Raw genomic sequence first — 16,931 nt, 5'->3', positions numbered from 1 at the left:
TGCTTTACCTATTAAACTGTTTTTATCTCAACCCACGAGTTTTCTCACTTTTACCCTTCCGATTCTCTCCCCCATCCTACTGGGGGGAGTGAGCGAGTGGCTGTGTGGGGCTTAGCTGCCTACCAGGGTTGTACCACAACAAAGAGGTTCAACAAAGAATAAGAAAAGAAGACCACTTTTCATACCTTTCCAATTTTGTGCTATTGTAAGTACTGGAGAAGCCTCTAGTATAAGACACTGTCCCAGCGACAGGGGAAATTATGGCAATCTCCAAGTGATGTCAGGTTAGTCGGAGACTTGATGAACATCTTTGAGGAGCTGTGTGTTGGAATCCATCCCTGGATACATTCCTCCCACACCCACCAACATGTTCCTTAAACCAGAGCTTCCCCAGAGACTTGAGAAAACAACATCAGAGTAGTATAAGCTAGAATTTGTACAGGTGAAATCCTGCACCACTCAGAATCAGGATGTTTACACTATTTCCGTGAGACAACAGTCTCTCACCGTACTATAAAGTGACCAGAATGAGGGCAAGGAACCAAGCCCCACCTCAAGAGGATCCAGTCACCAGGGGCAACAAATCATTTTTCTTTTCAGTATATCCCAGGACTTCATGAAATGAAATGCATGACATCTAATCTACTGTCTCTCCTTTACTGGGTTGTCTGAATAGCCTTAAACACCATAAATTAAAATTATAACCTTCAAAGTGACTGAAGGATAAGAAAGAGAAGGAAAACAGGGAATGCAGTTCTTATATTGATACAATCAGCACAGTAGCACTAGCCATCCACCTTCTGGTTTATTTTTTAGACAAAATTCCTGTTTTCGGATGAATCATCTTTCGACAAGGTCTTAAAGATTGTGTGGCCAAACATGTCAATGGACCAAAAAGTGGGATCAAAAGATTTCCATGGAGATTAAAATTGAGTAGGATCACATGTAAGCCAGGACTTGTAGTCTCTAATGGAAAGATGTAAGATGGGAAAGTCAAAGGATGTGAAGGGACGCATGACAAAACCCATGGAATATCAGTGTGAACTGAGGACCCACTTCCTCTAACTCCCTTTAAAACTTCAAGCTGTAACTCAGTGCACGTATCATACAGATATACAGAATTACAGTCATACAGTCATCCTGGATATTACTGTAATTCTAGCCAAACCATATCAGGAGATTACATCAGAAACATCTTCATCTGAGTCACCGTAGAAAAATCCTGCCATTTCAACCGATTCCTCTGATATATGAAAGCAAATTAATAATTAAATAAAATTCTTCTTCAGGTCCACAAATACAAACACGCATTCCCATCAAGATCAAAAGCTGCACCCAAGCAATCATGAATGTGTCATCCAGGGATTTTTCAAGGAAACAATGGCCAAAAGAGAGAGTGAGTTATATTGCCTTCCAACTCTGAAAAAGTATTGCTTGCTTTAAATCACTTCAGACTGAATTTACAATGTCATTCACTCAGCAATTCAGTGAAATTACACATACATGAAATTCTCAGAAGCATTTTATGCCATCTGTTTGGGATACTTAGTGTGAACATATTTGGGGGGTGAAGTTAGTAATTATAGGGGGAGGAAATTAACATATTGGACTAATTAACAGCATCTTCTGGAAAAGAGACAGGGAAGATAACCAATTACAAAACTTTAATATTTACTGTTCTCCCAGCTATAAATAAAGATTGTTCAATATGGCTCTCCTTGGGGATTTTTTGTTGATTTTTTTCCCTTCTAAAATATGGTATCTGCACTGTGTCAAAGAAAGTGAGCCAGAGAAAAGACTCAGACATTGCAGACTCTATGGTCTGGTTCTATACATCCATGCTGCTGAATGGAGCACACCAATGTTTCCATGTGATACATCCTTATTGTTATGAGGGTTCAAAATGAAGGATGCACACAGCTCACCTAATTTTGGACGTCAAAAAATTAGAGTGGACTTAGTCACAGGAGCTTGTTATCTTGGATCCCTTTAAAGAAAAAGCATTTCATTTCTGCTTCATTTTAGATCCCAGTTTAGGATGCAATCATGCTTTGGACTTTAACTGTACCAACTAGAACTTTATTGACTATGAAGAGGGTATCACTATACTGCAGACCTCCATTTTTAATGAGAAGACTTATAGCTGAATAGTCCAGATCGTTTTGAAGATCCTGCAATTGTCATGGAAGACAAAATGAACATGTAGTGGTTAGAAGCACCATGCTGATGATCCACCACATTGAGAAAAGTACATCGGCCTGTGCTAAGCAAAAAAGTGAACTTTTGTTCCTAGTATGTCCCAAAGTTCACTTCATGCTTATGCCTGAGGCTGGGCTTACGCCCAACCGGTCTGAACATGAAGCAGCTTTGGGTTTTACTATAAGCCCATGCTCAAAGCAGAGTACACGTTCACAGGATTTTGCAGCATGCTGCAGAAAGGGCTATGGTCACAAGCATCATGGGAAGGTATGTTCTAGAAAAGCTGCATGTTGGATTGTCTCTATATAACAATCAAGTTTCATTAATTTCAGAGCAGGGCTTTACCTTTTTGATCAGTGATACCTTACAATGATAGTGCAATAGAAGAGAGGCTTCTGTGACTTCTCTCTTCCCTTTTCATACTAAAATGCTATTATAGCAGTTGCACTCGGCCTGAGAAGATGCCCTGTGTTCATGCACCATGTAAATAGTCCAGAAAATTATTTTTTGTCAACAGTTGAGAAGTAAATTGTTAGTCAACTTCTAAGACAGCCTGCTGTGAAATTTGTTTTTTTGCAATAGAAGCTCTGGACAAGGAAAAATACATTATGAATTAATGGCAAGTTTTACAAAAATATTTACAAAAATATTCAAAAGGCAAAGAAAACCTGAAAGAAAGGTCTAAAACTGTGGAAGGTTTCACAGAACCTCATCTATCTTTCCTTTGTTTCCAGCTACAGAATGGAATAGATGGTCATTAAAATTTATACAAGCAAATATACCACATGATGGAGAGTTGCTCCCTGGAACACAATGACACAAGTTGCAGAGCTCAGGCTAGATTCATAATACAGGTCAACACAACCATTTATATGCAAATTAAGAGGCAGTTAAGGCAACACAACCTTCAGACTTCAGTCTGATCAGCTTATCTATATCAGCTTATTGTCCTTAAGGAATTGATACAGTCGGAGTAAAACACAATTGATCTGATACATTATACTGAAAGATTTTTTCTTCCTTAAGCCTCATTTCCTTTGTCATTTCTCAGGGCTGAAGAACTGGCTGAATGATAATATCTACATTATTACAAGATATTTTAAACTCCTCCCTCCATGCAGATTTACTGGGGGAGAGACAATTGAAGGGGAAAGAAACAAACGTACTTTTTGCCCTAGTAGCATCACTCATTGCAGCACAGCCCCCCTTCAGTCACTCCACAGAGGAGCGGCTGTGAGTGTGCCTCTCCCACTTCTGAAGCAAAGCTGGATGCAGTTTCACATCTCTTAGAGTATCATTTTTGTGCTGGTGTCTTTCAGCCAAGAATCAAGCACAAGAATCAGTGCTTTGCCCTGCTTTCAAAAACTGGTATGAGGAAAGCAAAGGTACTATATTCCCCCCACTCCTTCCTGCTGTCTGCCCTTAGTCTTCTAGAGAGTATGTGATACTCCCTTTACACCACTGCCAGTGCCCCTACGTGCCCCTGCCCTACCCCTCTGTCAGAAAAGCTTTCTGTCCTTACCTAAAGCGTTAGAGTCAGGCTTTGGAGGCTTGATGGTGGGATCAGGAAACAGAAATGGTAAAGTTTTGAGGTTAAACATATGTACTGTGTTCTGATTTAAAGGACTGGTGTTTCTCATGGTAAATGCTCCATTGATCTGACTGAAATGGTCCAAGGTTCATCCCTAGCTTATATGAGATGCCCGTCTGGTCAGAGCACCCCAGTTTCTGCAGTGAATGCCACACAAGGGCTGGATTTTACTAGCACATCCACTTCTCTTTGCCTGCCCAACCTGGATGTCCCACGCTGCACTCGGAGAATTGCGGACAGCCTTTGGCAACGAGTCTGGCCCAGCCTGCATACAGACACTTTAACTGTACTGACCTTCAACTATCATATCAGTGAGTTTGACAGACTAAATTATGAAAAAGGGCTGTCATTATTAGTTCACCTGAAGTTCTTTCCAGGTGTGCAAAATTCAAAGTTTTCTTTCCATGTCACACCACTGTACGTTGTTGCCAATGAGAACCGAAGGCTGGAGACACTATGTTTATCTCAGCCAGAAAAGATGTTCCTGGAGCAAGGACACTTTGAAAACAGATCCTACAGTAACAAGAAGCCAACAAGAAATGGAGAAATAAATACCTGTGACATTGGTGTGGGCTGACAAAGCTTCACAGTACTTTTCCAGCAGAACAGACAAGGGCAGATTCACAGAAGATTCACAGTGAAGAACGATCTGGATGAACAGACAGAAACAGAACAAAACAAACAGTAAAGCAGCAGCACAGGATAGATTTTCTCATTCATGAGTACAACAATCCCCAGCACTTTATAGCAGTTCCCATTCATAACTGATTCAGGTACAGATATCCCCTCATGACAGAGAAGATTTACGGTTATACTTGCTTAGCTCCATGGTGGCATTCATCTGACTAAATGTAGGCATCTACAAATGAACCACCTATCCTGGACCTCTTCTTGAGGGAGCCGGTCAACAGCATTAACAAAGCTCAGGACACAATTTCTCTCACCTAAAAGTAGATGCCTAAAATAGAGAAGATGAATCACATCCCATTAAAGATCACGTGTGGAATTTTTTCAACTAACTTTTAACGGTTACATGGGTGCTAAAGATCCTTACACATTCAAGAGAGACATTAATTGGCAAAGGGCAATTTAGCAGGCTTGAGGAAAGTGCTTCCACTGACTGTATAGAAAAAGTAAGCATGCCTGTAAGGTGATCCTTGGCTCTTTTTAGCCAGTAAAAAAGACACAAGTTTCTGACTCTCAGAATTCAGAGTGCTGAGCCCTCCACTCAGGGCAAATGCTAGCAAGAAAGAGAGCAGTAATATCAACACGGGCACTTCAAGAAAGCTGTGGGTTCAGTACAGGATAATAGTAGATCCCCAAGCAAATTTTAGGATATGTATATTTTGAGTTGAATCCAAGGAATACATTGTCATTTTCACACTCAGAAATTAAATGACTGAAGTGACCACTGCAGACAAAGGAAAGAAGCCCACAGTACTATACATCTCAATGTACAGCTGAGTTGGGATACTGCTTGGAGCAAGAGAAGCTCTTGAAAAGCCCTTTAAGAAAGGCAGAACTAAATGTGGTGAGAAAATTCAGGAGTGACACATCAATGACAGAAACTTCCATTTTCAAACTATGAAACAAAGTCTTCCTGACTATTTCTGAGGGGATATAAAACCGTGGTAACACACAAAATGCCGTTGCTTTTCTATTTATGCAGAATGACTCTTAACATAATACAGACAGCTTTTACTCAGGGAAACGACCATGCTGCCTGAATGTTGACGTTACATTTCAGTGCTTTAAGATGCATTAAGTGATTGCAGAACACTTTTTATGTCACTGAATTCCTTGTCACTTAATAAGAAGTGGAGTAAATGATCATGGCAATAGAATTCATCAGCAATGTTGGTCTCTAAAGAACAACTGTTCTTTGTACAATACTATTTCTATCTATTTCTCACTTTGCTGTTATTTTACAAAATCAGAAGTCTTGAAATACAAACAAAAAGCCTTTTTCAGACTTCATTCTTTTCAAATAAACACCGTGAAGCTGCTGTTTCTCCTCCAGGGAGACTCAAACTACTGCCTCCCGTAGCAGAGCCTTCCAGGGTACTGACCATGCACGGTCAGGTCAAGGAGATAGAGAAAGGCAATGGCTCTGTTCTGCAGCCAGAGCAGATGCCGTAATCTTACAAGGCACAGAACTCCAGCCGAGCCTGCCAGAAAGCAGACTCTGTAGTGGTCATGCCTCATGTCAGACCCAGTCACGTGAGTTGACATAGCAGAGGCATTTCTTCCCTTCTAACCCTCTGCCACTCTGCTACCTCACAGGCCAAAGCACCGTCTCACTTCAAAGAAGAAACTTGAGACATCTCCATGTACTGTAAATACACTGCATGTTCAGCTGTCTGCTTTGTAAGATGATGGGAAAGAACAGACAGAGGTCAAGCTTAGCACAGCATGTGTAGGAACAAGAAAGGTTAAATGTCACATTTGCTTTAGGGTCAACGTAGGTTCATTTGGCTAGAGGGAAAAGCGCCTTCCACATATTATGTTACTTTTGCTTTCATTTTCTCTCCACTAACCACAGCGAACAGCTTTCTTGTGTGTGATACTTTTTAAAAATTGTATTATTTAAAGCAGACAAACCCCAAAAGCCTAAAAAACCCTTTTGAGAATAGTAAAGAACAGCAAAAAAAGAAAAATTTAAGTAATGTAGAATTTTAAAGATATGTAATTGGGCCTGTGACTGTGTATATATTTTGAAATACTAGTTACTTTGAGTAACTAATGCACCACTTTACTCAAACTGCATTTCTCTTAAGACAGCTACTATTCCATGACCTCTTCCCACCAAATCAGTTCTACGTTGTTTTGCACATTTACCTGAAACGTGCACGGAAATGTCTATCTTAATTTCTCTGAGCACCTGTGGACTTTTATGAACAAATAAAAATAATGCACTGAGCCAGAGATTAAGGTGAAAAGGAGTCTTTTACTTTCTAAAGCAGGGGCACCAACTAATAGTCTGCAGGCCAGTTCTAACTCTTCAGAACAATATATGGAGCCTTTGGTCAACTTCCCGTTCACATCTGAGAGGACTTTCAGAAAAGGAATAGATGAATTGTTCCTGTGCGTCACTGTCTGTGCCTCTCATGGTCATTTCGTTAGACCTTTCCCTTTGGCTATGGTCACTGCTCTTCATTAATCCATGAAAGGTCTTCATCTCTGTCAGAGGGCGTGCAACTGCGAGACACAATCAGAGGAACTCACCATAAGATCACCTCTAGATATGGGAAGGGTAGATGAAAAGGGCAACAACCTAAGAGAGAGTAACATATTGCTATGTTACGTTGTTTGAAGTTGCAAGACACTAAGAGTAGCATGTGCCCCTCTGCAAATGGAAGGGGTCCAACCTTGCAAACATTTCTTTATGCAGAATTTGTTCTTAGTCACACAAATACCCTCATAAATTACTAACACGAAGTCATAAAAACACATATGCAACATTATATGATATATGTAACATGCCTCAATGGATCCATATGGAGAGCTCTGGGCATAGACAAATATTTGATCCATCATAGTGTTACCTCCTCTCAGTTCCTACCAGAATTTGTGGTTATTTCATGCAGATTAGAGAGGACTTGTAACTTAATTTTAAAAACAATTAACATAGAGTCCTGGTTTGAAAGATTATTGTGTTCCACTGTGTAGTGATATATATCTATAAAAAACAAATGAACACTGATACTGTAACTCACCTGCATTGGAGAGGTTGTTTTCATCTCTCAAACATGTAAGAAATGGCTACAGTAATATAAACAAGCCCCCAAAGCTATGAATAGGATCCAAAACTGCCAATATAGGCATGGGGCTACCACAGAGATACAATGGACAGCATCATATAAGTTTAAATATCTAGCAACAAGCAGCAGCAGAGCGGATGAAGTCAGCATGACTGAAAACTGAAGGAAAGAGCTGAAATGGAAAAGGGTGACACATGACAGTGCAACATTGGCTGCCAAGATGGGGGAGATAAGCTCGGAGGCAGCGAATGCTGCCAAACATGGACAGATGCATATGCTCCACTGTCCCATTCTCACATAAGAATTCCCAGATACCATATACCATAGTTGCCTAATAAAAGCCAGCTTTTTAGAAAAAGCTGTTACACCTCCCTGTAAAACATCTGCTGGTGGCATGCTGAACAAAAGCAGAGGTGCTGGCATCTGAGACATAGTCTCAAAGTAACAGAGCAAAAATTCTCCCTTTCAAAAAAATGTAGTATCTAGTACTTATGAGGTCCTAGAGAAATCCATCCTGTGGAACTATAACAGCATCTCATTAGAAATCCGCTCACAGAAAACCAGTGGGATTTATCTCAAATAGCTCAGACTTCCAAATAAAGAGAGCAACAGCTGAGGTGATCACCTGGGGATTCCTTTGCAATTCAGGAAGCGAAGTAGGAATTTTTCAGGTGCAGTTCATCTGCCATATTTTAAATCTTTAAGTTGAAATGAATCAGTCCCTGACCTCCACTGACTGCATTAGCTGGGTCTCACCCACTATAAGGACAAAGTACCTTAGATGAATCCTTCCTAAATTTTCTTTAGACACTATATACAAAAGGAGAGAGAAAAACATTCTTAGAGGTGATGGCTACAGAAGACAGGAACACATCACCATCTTATAAAATTTTCTGGACTACTACTGCTTTCTTTCTTTTACTGAGCAAGATGAAGTGACCTTCCAACACCAAACAATTTTGTAGTTATCAACCACAAAATGTGCTCAGTCCACAGTTGACAAAAGAAGGATCCATCTCATGTCTCCATTGCCACATAAAGATGAAGTCTCAGTCTAAACCAGCCATCTGTGCTCCTTATAAAGTCAAAGCACTTTCGCCTCCTGAGTAGACATCTATGGTAATGGCATGGATCATGTTAGGAGGATGCTTATTCCTACACTTCATTTCTGTGAAGCAGCACTGCTGTTAAGACTCCTGATGCACCTCCTCCCAGGGGTTTCTGTAAAACATCTGGGAGTGCTGAGGCCTTAAATTCTACCTCATTTCAACATCAACAGTGCAGTGAAACTGCCTTCAGCACACAGAAAGCTGCTACTTCGTAGTTTTGCCCCAGAACTAAAAAGGAAGAAAAAAAAAGAAGAAAAAGAAAAGGAAAACTTGTATTTAATTTTTAGTTCTTCAATTAGACAATTCAAATAAATTAATTTGAGAAATACTCCTGGCTCAAAGGTAACCTTATTAAGTTAAGCTCTCCAAATGCACCATTTCTACGATGAGATCGAGTGTTCACCTGAAGGTTTGGGAAGGACTGTCTCAGAGCAGCAGTCCAATTAAATGCAAAAACTCTCAGTTTTGTCCACAGAAGCTCAGTTTAGGGAAACACATGCATCTAACTTCACCATGAAAATATAATTAGTGAAAGAGCTTGATGCAGCAAAATCAAAGAAAATCCCACACTTCCTTGACAAAACCCATTCTCTGTTTGAATACAGCTAGGGAGTTTCCAGGGCAGGTGGGCATGTGGCAAGTTGTGCACGGGTTCCTGCCACCACCAGTACTTGTGTGTGAAAACAGATGCTTTGCGAAAAAACACCAGGTATTCAGTGGCATGCACTTATAACAAATGCCAACATTAATCTGAGAAGCTCTTTCTCTCTAACAAGAGATGGCAATACATGGGAGAGAGTGAGGAGACCCAGAATATTTGCTGGCTACTAATCACCTGAAGGAATATGCACAACCAGGAGAGTGAAGAATGCTACTTAAAGACGAAAACAGAGAACAGCCTAGGAGAGGAGGGGAAGGCAGTCTTTTCTGTGGCCAGGATGGATTTATACTGACTGTCGTGTGGTTACTTCATGCACAAGAAGTATGCAAAAGAGATGCTTATTAAAGGACAGTGCTAAGAGAGCCAGCATGGTGGAAGTACTTTGCTTGTTGAAGAACCAAAAAAAGTCAGTCCTCTGCTTCAAGATCTCTTTGGCCTTTCTCAATTCAGTAACTTAACTTCGCCAGTGCAGCGGCATTTGGCAGTATACAATCGTTTGGCTCTGCTTCACCAGAAAAATAATTTCCATTTGTGACAGAAGGTCTAAATACAAGTTTTCACAGGAACCTGCAACCTGAAACCTGAGCCAGCTAAGGTTACAGTAAAAGGAAAGACTGCTAGCACAGTTCAAGAAAAAGAGTCTCCTTTTCGAGTCATCCTTCAGCTCTTTCAACTCCATGTTATTACTTGTCTCTAAGTTAATCCAAGCGGCTAGATAAAATAGTGCTACTAGCTAGTGAACCCCAAATGATCCAGGAGACATTGCTCTATGATCTTAGAGGCCAGCATGTGTTCTGCAGCTCTTCCAGGAAGTCTGGAGAAAGAGAATGTAAGTCTGCACGGAACGGGAAGTAGGACCTCAGTTCAATAAAGCAACTAAACACATGCTCAGTTCTAAGCATAAAATTAAATTTATCTTTATTCAGAAATAAATTTAAAAACCTCAAGCATCTGCTACACTGAGCCCACCACTGAACTTCACTGTTGTCTTTGAAGCTTGGAGATCTGCCTTCATTAAGCATCTGCCTACGTGCTCTGCTGAATAGGGACGTAGAGGGGAGGTTCTTCATCCACTGAAAACCATGCAAGTGCTAGGTCCCTTTCTGAGTCACAGCATACAAAGCAAAACTGTTTAAGACCACCCATGAGCTGGACTTGTCCCAGCAAGTCTCCATGCCCTCCGAAAGCAACATGAGATATTAAAAAGGAGCAAAATAGCATTTGAATCACAGGCTACAGCTGTCTTCAAATAAAATTGCTTAATGGAAAGACTTTTCAATTTCACACACTGGAAGAGTTTTGTTCTTCATTCCCCATACCTGTGGATATCATATTCAGAACCTGGAAGGGGAGCAAGCCCTTCACAGCACTCCTGCCTTCATGTCTGCTAGGTCCTAGGTCTTCACATCAAACCCATGACTAATTCTTCCCTGCTTTTTCCACCCAATTCATGTTACTATGAATCCCCTCAGCAGCTCAAATGTGATTCACCTCACTCACCTATTTCAGAAGGCATTGCTTTAGGCTCCCTAATATTCAGTGGAACAAGGAAGCACTATCAAGGAACAATCCATCACTTCTACTTTAAGCATGTACTTTAGGACGAGATGACTTATGCACTGGAGACAAAACACACAGGGAATCCAGAGTAGCTCAAGTTTAAAAGTCACATTTACCCAAATGAATGCCAGTATCTCAGCTAGCTCTCCCAGGCAAACTCTCATCTACTTTAATAGTCTCTGCAAAGATCATTCACCCATCCATCATTATCACGCTGCCACTACATTTCAAGGCCTCCCTTCACAGGCTCTCCCAATTCTAGATCATCAAATGTGAGCTCCTAATCTTTGTTTTTCATGTCTCTGCCAGCACGCTCCCACCTAAAAAAGGTAAAAGCCCATCTCCCATTCTTGATCAAGGCTTTAATCAGCTAGTGATATCTGCTCTCACTGTCCATGGAATGTCGACAATGGTACCTCTATATCCTCCATAAAATATTCCTTTGACCCAAGACTTCATGATAGTTCACTGCTGATGACCAGTGTCACCTCACTGGCTCATTCTTAATTCTCTTTCTCTCCATCCATTGCTTCTTCCTTAAACTACTAACTCTTGGGCTGGAGCCCACCTTTAGTATTTGAAAAGCACATATCACAGTGAAATTTAACTCCGAGACTGGAACAAGAGAAGGTCTAACAACAGCCTTTCACCACCTGAAGGGGAATTACAGAGGAGTCAGACTCTTCTCAGAAGGTTACAGCAAAAGGACAAGAGGCAGGCATCATTCACAAGTTGCAGCAAGGGAAAATCTCACAGGACATGAAGAAAAAATTATGCACCACGACAACGGCTGAGCATTAGAAAAGAGGTTCAGAGATGCTGTGACATCTCCATCTTTGCAGATTTTCACAACCAAACTGGATGAGGCCCTGAGCAACATGATCTGGTTTTGGAATTAGCCCTGCTTCAAGGAGGCTGGACAAGAGACCTCTAGCAGTCCCTTCCAGCATAAATTATTTTTTCATTCCTTGATTCCAGGACATATAGCCCCTATGGTAAAAATAATAATAGATAACAATTACCACCAAACCCTTTCTATTAGCAATCCTGTAATAAACAGTTTACAGACTGTATCTTGAACAATAACCAGCAATCTAGAGGCTTTGAGGTTTTTTTCACTCATGTTTCTAATTTTTTTCGACTCTGTTCTGTACATAATCATGATTAAAATATTATGTCAAATACTATGAAAAGGTATTTTTAAATTATTTTTATATTTAAAGATATAATTTTCTTTTAAACTTTTTTTTCTGTCCAAAAGAAAGAAATACTGAAAGTCTGAGAAGACTGGAAAATATTCATGAAAAGACACTTGTGTTGAGAAAGTAGGGGTTTGTTACACCTGGGAAGGTCTCTCAAGTTCAAGATGGACTAAATAGCTGATCTCCTAGCAGTTAGGACATGAGGCAGGATGAGGAAAGATCCTCACTCCATCTGATTTGGAGCTCGCCTAGTCAGAATCCTGTCACGTGCTCTGAGACATCATTCTTGTCAGCCAGAGGGATAAACCTGGCCTTCCTCTCTGCTTTGAAAGAGTCAATCGACAACAGAAGGAGCAGACTGGTCCCTGGACATCCTCACCCCCAAAACAAGGAAACAGCAGGAGCACAGTGCTACTCTGAGTAGCCTTTGGGACTGGAACTGAGAAAGCAGAAAGGTTACACCTGTGATGGCCACGCTACAAAATACAGCCACTGGTGCTGGCTCACGGGCCATGTCTCTGCTTCTGCTGGCCTGAGCCTCCTGAAACCCAAGCTATGTCTGGGCTGTGGGAGTCTGCTACTGCCACTCAAAAGGAATCGATACTTTAGTCCGTGCACTGAGACGCCTGCTAGCAGAGCCTGGCTGGCAGCCCCCAGGCAACCTGTTCGGACTCATCAGCACACTTCCTTTCATTCGCTTTCGCCTTCTTTCCTCCTTCCTCCTAGAACTTCCTTTCCACTGGAAAAGCCACCCCTGCTAGAGGACAGCACTCCCAAAACTAAGGCGGCGCGGAGATGGCAGCACTCAGAAAGCCTCCCATGTCCCAAGAACCTGGGTAACAGCACGAGAGATTATCCCATAGCCCCCAGAGGCAGGTGGCTCCCTTCCAGTTCTCTGGCACTTCAGCTACTATTACTAGGGCAAGGGTTTAGGATTGCAGTGAGGACAGCTAATGTATTTTAATCTCCATCTGCATTGCTCACTATTTACTTTCCCGGCATACACAACCAAGAGTGGATAGTTATTCAGCCAGGATTACGCAAAAGTTTATAGAGCTTTAATTAGTTTCACTTTCTTACAGCTCTGTTGAAGAAGTACTTTTCAGCTCTTGAAATATCAAATGGCTTTTCTTTCTTATCTAGTGAAAACAAGCCGCATTTCTGCACAAACACATGCCGTTTAATTGGTCATTCCCAGAGAAGGACAGCTTCAAAGTTCTCCGCTCATTTAGCTCCACAATAGAGCTGTCAATCTGAGGAACAAGACATGCACGGGCAGGAGCAGCACGCTCCCAGCACCTGACTCTCAACGTGGGTTCACTTGCACAGCAATGAGGTACTCGTGAGCCAGAGGCCAGGACAGGATGTCAAAACCCATCTCTGTGAACCGGCTTTCTCAGAACGCCACTCTCCCTGCCACCGCACTTCCCAAATGGCACAGCCTTTGTCAAGATCATGTAGAGCCGGCAGAACTTCTGCTTGCCAGAGCCAATCCAAATGATCCCAGACCCAGACAACGGATCAGTACTTACGAAAGCATGGCATGCTGTATGCCAAACAGCAGTGCAGGAAGCATCTAACAATTATCCTCACACTGGCACCAGAAACTGGAAATGAAATTTTCGTACATCTGGACATGACTGATGAAATTCAAGCAGCCGTTCAACTGAAGGACAGTATTTGTTAGCTGACTGATCGCAATGGTAAATGACTACTTTCTATTTATTCGTCTTCTCTTGTAATAAGGGCCATAGCAAAATTTGTCTAACTCTTCAGAGAAAAGAAATAAAACACATAAAGCTCTTTACCCAACACTCACCAACTAAAAAAAAAAAAAAAAAGCTATTTTCAAAACTATTAAGATAAAAAAAGGGATTAGCAGTAAAAGAAAGTAATTCTGTATAAAGAAATAGTTTGATAAAGCAAACCAGCAGGAAATGTTTAGTTGTCAAGGCTGGTTGTTATGAATAGGAAGATAAGGAGACAAAAACAATGTTTATGCAGTGCTTTGATACATATCATTGCATATCTACAGGAGGCAAGGAGGTGCCATGTGGCTCGCTGGACAGCTCCAGCTTTACATCCAAAAATTAATGTTTGCACTTTCATAGAATCATAGAAACATAGAATCATTTAGGTTGGAAAGGACTTTAAAGGAGAACAGACTACATTTGGGATTAAAACTGGTGTAGGTTAAAAAAAAGAAGGACGTATACATGATCAAGATTTGATCTATCTGTTTCAATTTTTAGACACAGAGTGGAAAAGTAAATTCCTGCAGAAATGTCATTTACTGGATAAAATTTTAATCTGAAGTAAATCATCTTTTCCCCACAGCCTCCTTCTTGGGTTTGCACTGCTGCAAACCTCAGAGTGACATAAACTAAAAAGGATTAAATTCAGCAGTGTGTGTAGCCTGTTTTTACCACCCACATTTCCTCACCTCCCCAAAAAATAAACTCTGCAGAACTATTAAAAGAAATCTAGAAATGCGCAAATGTTTGTTCTAATATAACATTTTTTAAATATTTGGTTTACTAATATATAGGGCAAAATGAAAACAAAAACAAAACAGAAACACACTTCCTTAAAAAGTTGATATTATCCACTACCCTGTTTTTCTCATTGTGAATCTCTCGGATCATCACATCACCAGCAGGATCCCACAGTAATCTCTAACACAAAGAAAGCTGATCGCTGAAGTCATAGCAATGAAGAGTTTGCCTTAGAGGAAAATGCCTCCCTCAGGCACTCACTGAGAGCCCCGAGCAATGGGAGTACAGCATACTCCATCTAAGCTAATAAAACTAACAGTGCAAAGGTCTGGTTTAAGTACTTAATCATTTATACTGTTAAATTTTTTAGTATGGTTCCTGGCCACATTTTTGACCCAAGCAATCTAGCAGTGTCTCAAACAGTTCTGGGAATGATCTGGGAGTTAGGCTGCACCATGGACCATTCTCAATGGACAGTTTGCACAGTCTTCCCATTTTAGAAGCTGAAGGAGCTTAATAGCATGGGCACAAGCCCCTCGCTGGCGTTTGGCCTGAAGGCTGAAGACTGTCCTGGCAATCTTAATGTACTAGTAGAGATATAACCTATGAGACTGAAACTAAACAAGTATGCACCTGATACAGTGCATGCTCTGCAATGAGACCCTGCACTGTCTTCCTCCACCAGCTTCAGCAGAGGCACGCGAGAAGCGGGGCAGGCACAACTGCACTCTGGTTTGCAATATAAAGGCCACAGGGTTTAGAGGACTTAATCATTATTTCTCATCTGCTCTTGACAGAATAATAATATGTAAGCAGATGCCTTATATGAACAAAAGCTAAAGGCTGCTTTCGTTCTAGCTAAGGGCAGCTATGAATATCACTGAAACGTTTCATGGCAAAACTACCAGCCAGCCAACATCAGCCGTTCCTCCTCGCATACAACTACCTCCTTCAAACATCCAGTAATTACCACAAGATGGCTACAGATTTAAACCCTGCCAAAGCACCACACCAGGAAAGGCTTCTCATGATGAGATGTTTATACTGCATTAATTCACAGTAGGACTGAATTTTGGCAGTCTCAGACCAGGAATATTATTTAACTTGTCACCACTGGCTGATATACTCAAACTGCTCTGGCTGTTTTAACAGCTTCAGGAGAGCATATGAATTATAGCAAGCTTTGCTTTTGTTTTTGATGAATAATCCCCCCTCCTCCAAATTACGTGAAGTCAGCAAGGACTCTATATCAAAATGTCAAAAGATTCATTTGCCTTTGTTTTATGGTTGGTTTGTTTGTTTGTTTTTCACATTCAAGTAAATGCATTTTCCAGTGCATCATATGTACAGAAACCCTTTAAGAGAACATAAATCTCAGAGCCTGCTGTGCAAGTCTTCACCCTTTTGCTGACCAGCCCTGTGAAATCTGACAGGTCATTTGCACCAGCATTTTCATGTGGCAGATCTAATTCTGTACCAGAAAGTTGCCTCATTTCATATGTGTTGCAAACCTGCAGTTCCCATAAAACACAATTGCTCAGCTGCTGTGAAAACTTAAGCTTCCTTAATCGCGTAAGGGCCTGCTCCCACAAGCAGCTATGCCTTTTCTCAAATCCACGAATGTGAATAGAGCCATTGACTTTGAGTCAACTTTCAAGTGTTTTCAAGTTAAACAGGAACTTAAGAGCTTTGGATTTGAGCCAAAGTTTTAAAACGTTTCTCTTCAGCTTGGTGGTGCAAAGTTTTATCCAGCTGTAAAGCAGAGATACAGATTTACCAACAACATTTGCGGATGAAAACGCACCCCAAAAGAACAGTAAAAGCTCTGCTTTTTCTACAACTGGAGCAACAAGAGCTGTTCTATACATGAGGCTGAAGATCACCTTCCAAGACATTATTTCCACATACCGCACAGGCAGGCACATGAGTCTGTATCAGACACAAGTTGCTACATGCCAACAAGCTCCTCCATATAAGCATGCTCAGAATATACTCCAAGTACACATTTCTCTCAGACTTAAGGCATTTTATGGAAACTTGACATTTTGATTCTTAACCTGCGCTACTTTCTTTCTTTTCTTTCTTTTCTTTCTTTCTTTCTTTCTTTCTTTCCTTCTTTCTTTCTTTCTTTCTTTCTTTCCTTCTTTCTTTCCTTCTTTCTTTCCTTCTTTCCTTCTTTCTTTCTTTTCTTTCTTTCTTTCTTTCTTTCTTTCCTTCTTTCTTTCCTTCTTTCTTTCCTTCTTTCTTTCCTTTCTTTCTTTCCTTTCTTTCTTTCTTTCTTTCTTTCTTTCCTTCTTTCTTTCCTTCTTTCCTTCTTTCTTTCTTTTCTTTCTTTCTTTCTTTCTTTCTTTCC

The 16,931-nt window shown here is 40.9% G+C and overlaps 1 protein-coding gene across 1 annotated transcript in view; it reads right to left on the bottom strand.

Moving 5' to 3' along the window:
• Window positions 1-13,721, bottom strand: part of CRHR2 (corticotropin releasing hormone receptor 2) — a 164,187-nt gene extending 150,466 nt beyond the window's left edge. The window contains exons 1-3 of the mRNA XM_009333315.1: window positions 13,712-13,721; window positions 13,357-13,382; window positions 4,346-4,439 (exon numbers count right to left, since the gene is read on the bottom strand). Of these exons, the coding sequence (XP_009331590.1) occupies window positions 4,346-4,439; window positions 13,357-13,382; window positions 13,712-13,721 (130 nt within the window). The remainder of the gene's footprint in view (window positions 1-4,345; window positions 4,440-13,356; window positions 13,383-13,711) is intronic.
• Between the last annotated feature and the right edge of the window lie 3,210 nt (window positions 13,722-16,931).

This window comes from Pygoscelis adeliae, unplaced genomic scaffold (genome assembly GCF_000699105.1).
Source record: "Pygoscelis adeliae isolate BGI_AS28 unplaced genomic scaffold, ASM69910v1 Scaffold88, whole genome shotgun sequence".
In the NCBI taxonomy this organism is placed as follows: domain Eukaryota; kingdom Metazoa; phylum Chordata; class Aves; order Sphenisciformes; family Spheniscidae; genus Pygoscelis; species Pygoscelis adeliae.
The sequence above is the reverse complement of the archived record's forward strand: the minus strand, read 5'-3'. Positions and strand labels throughout refer to the sequence as shown.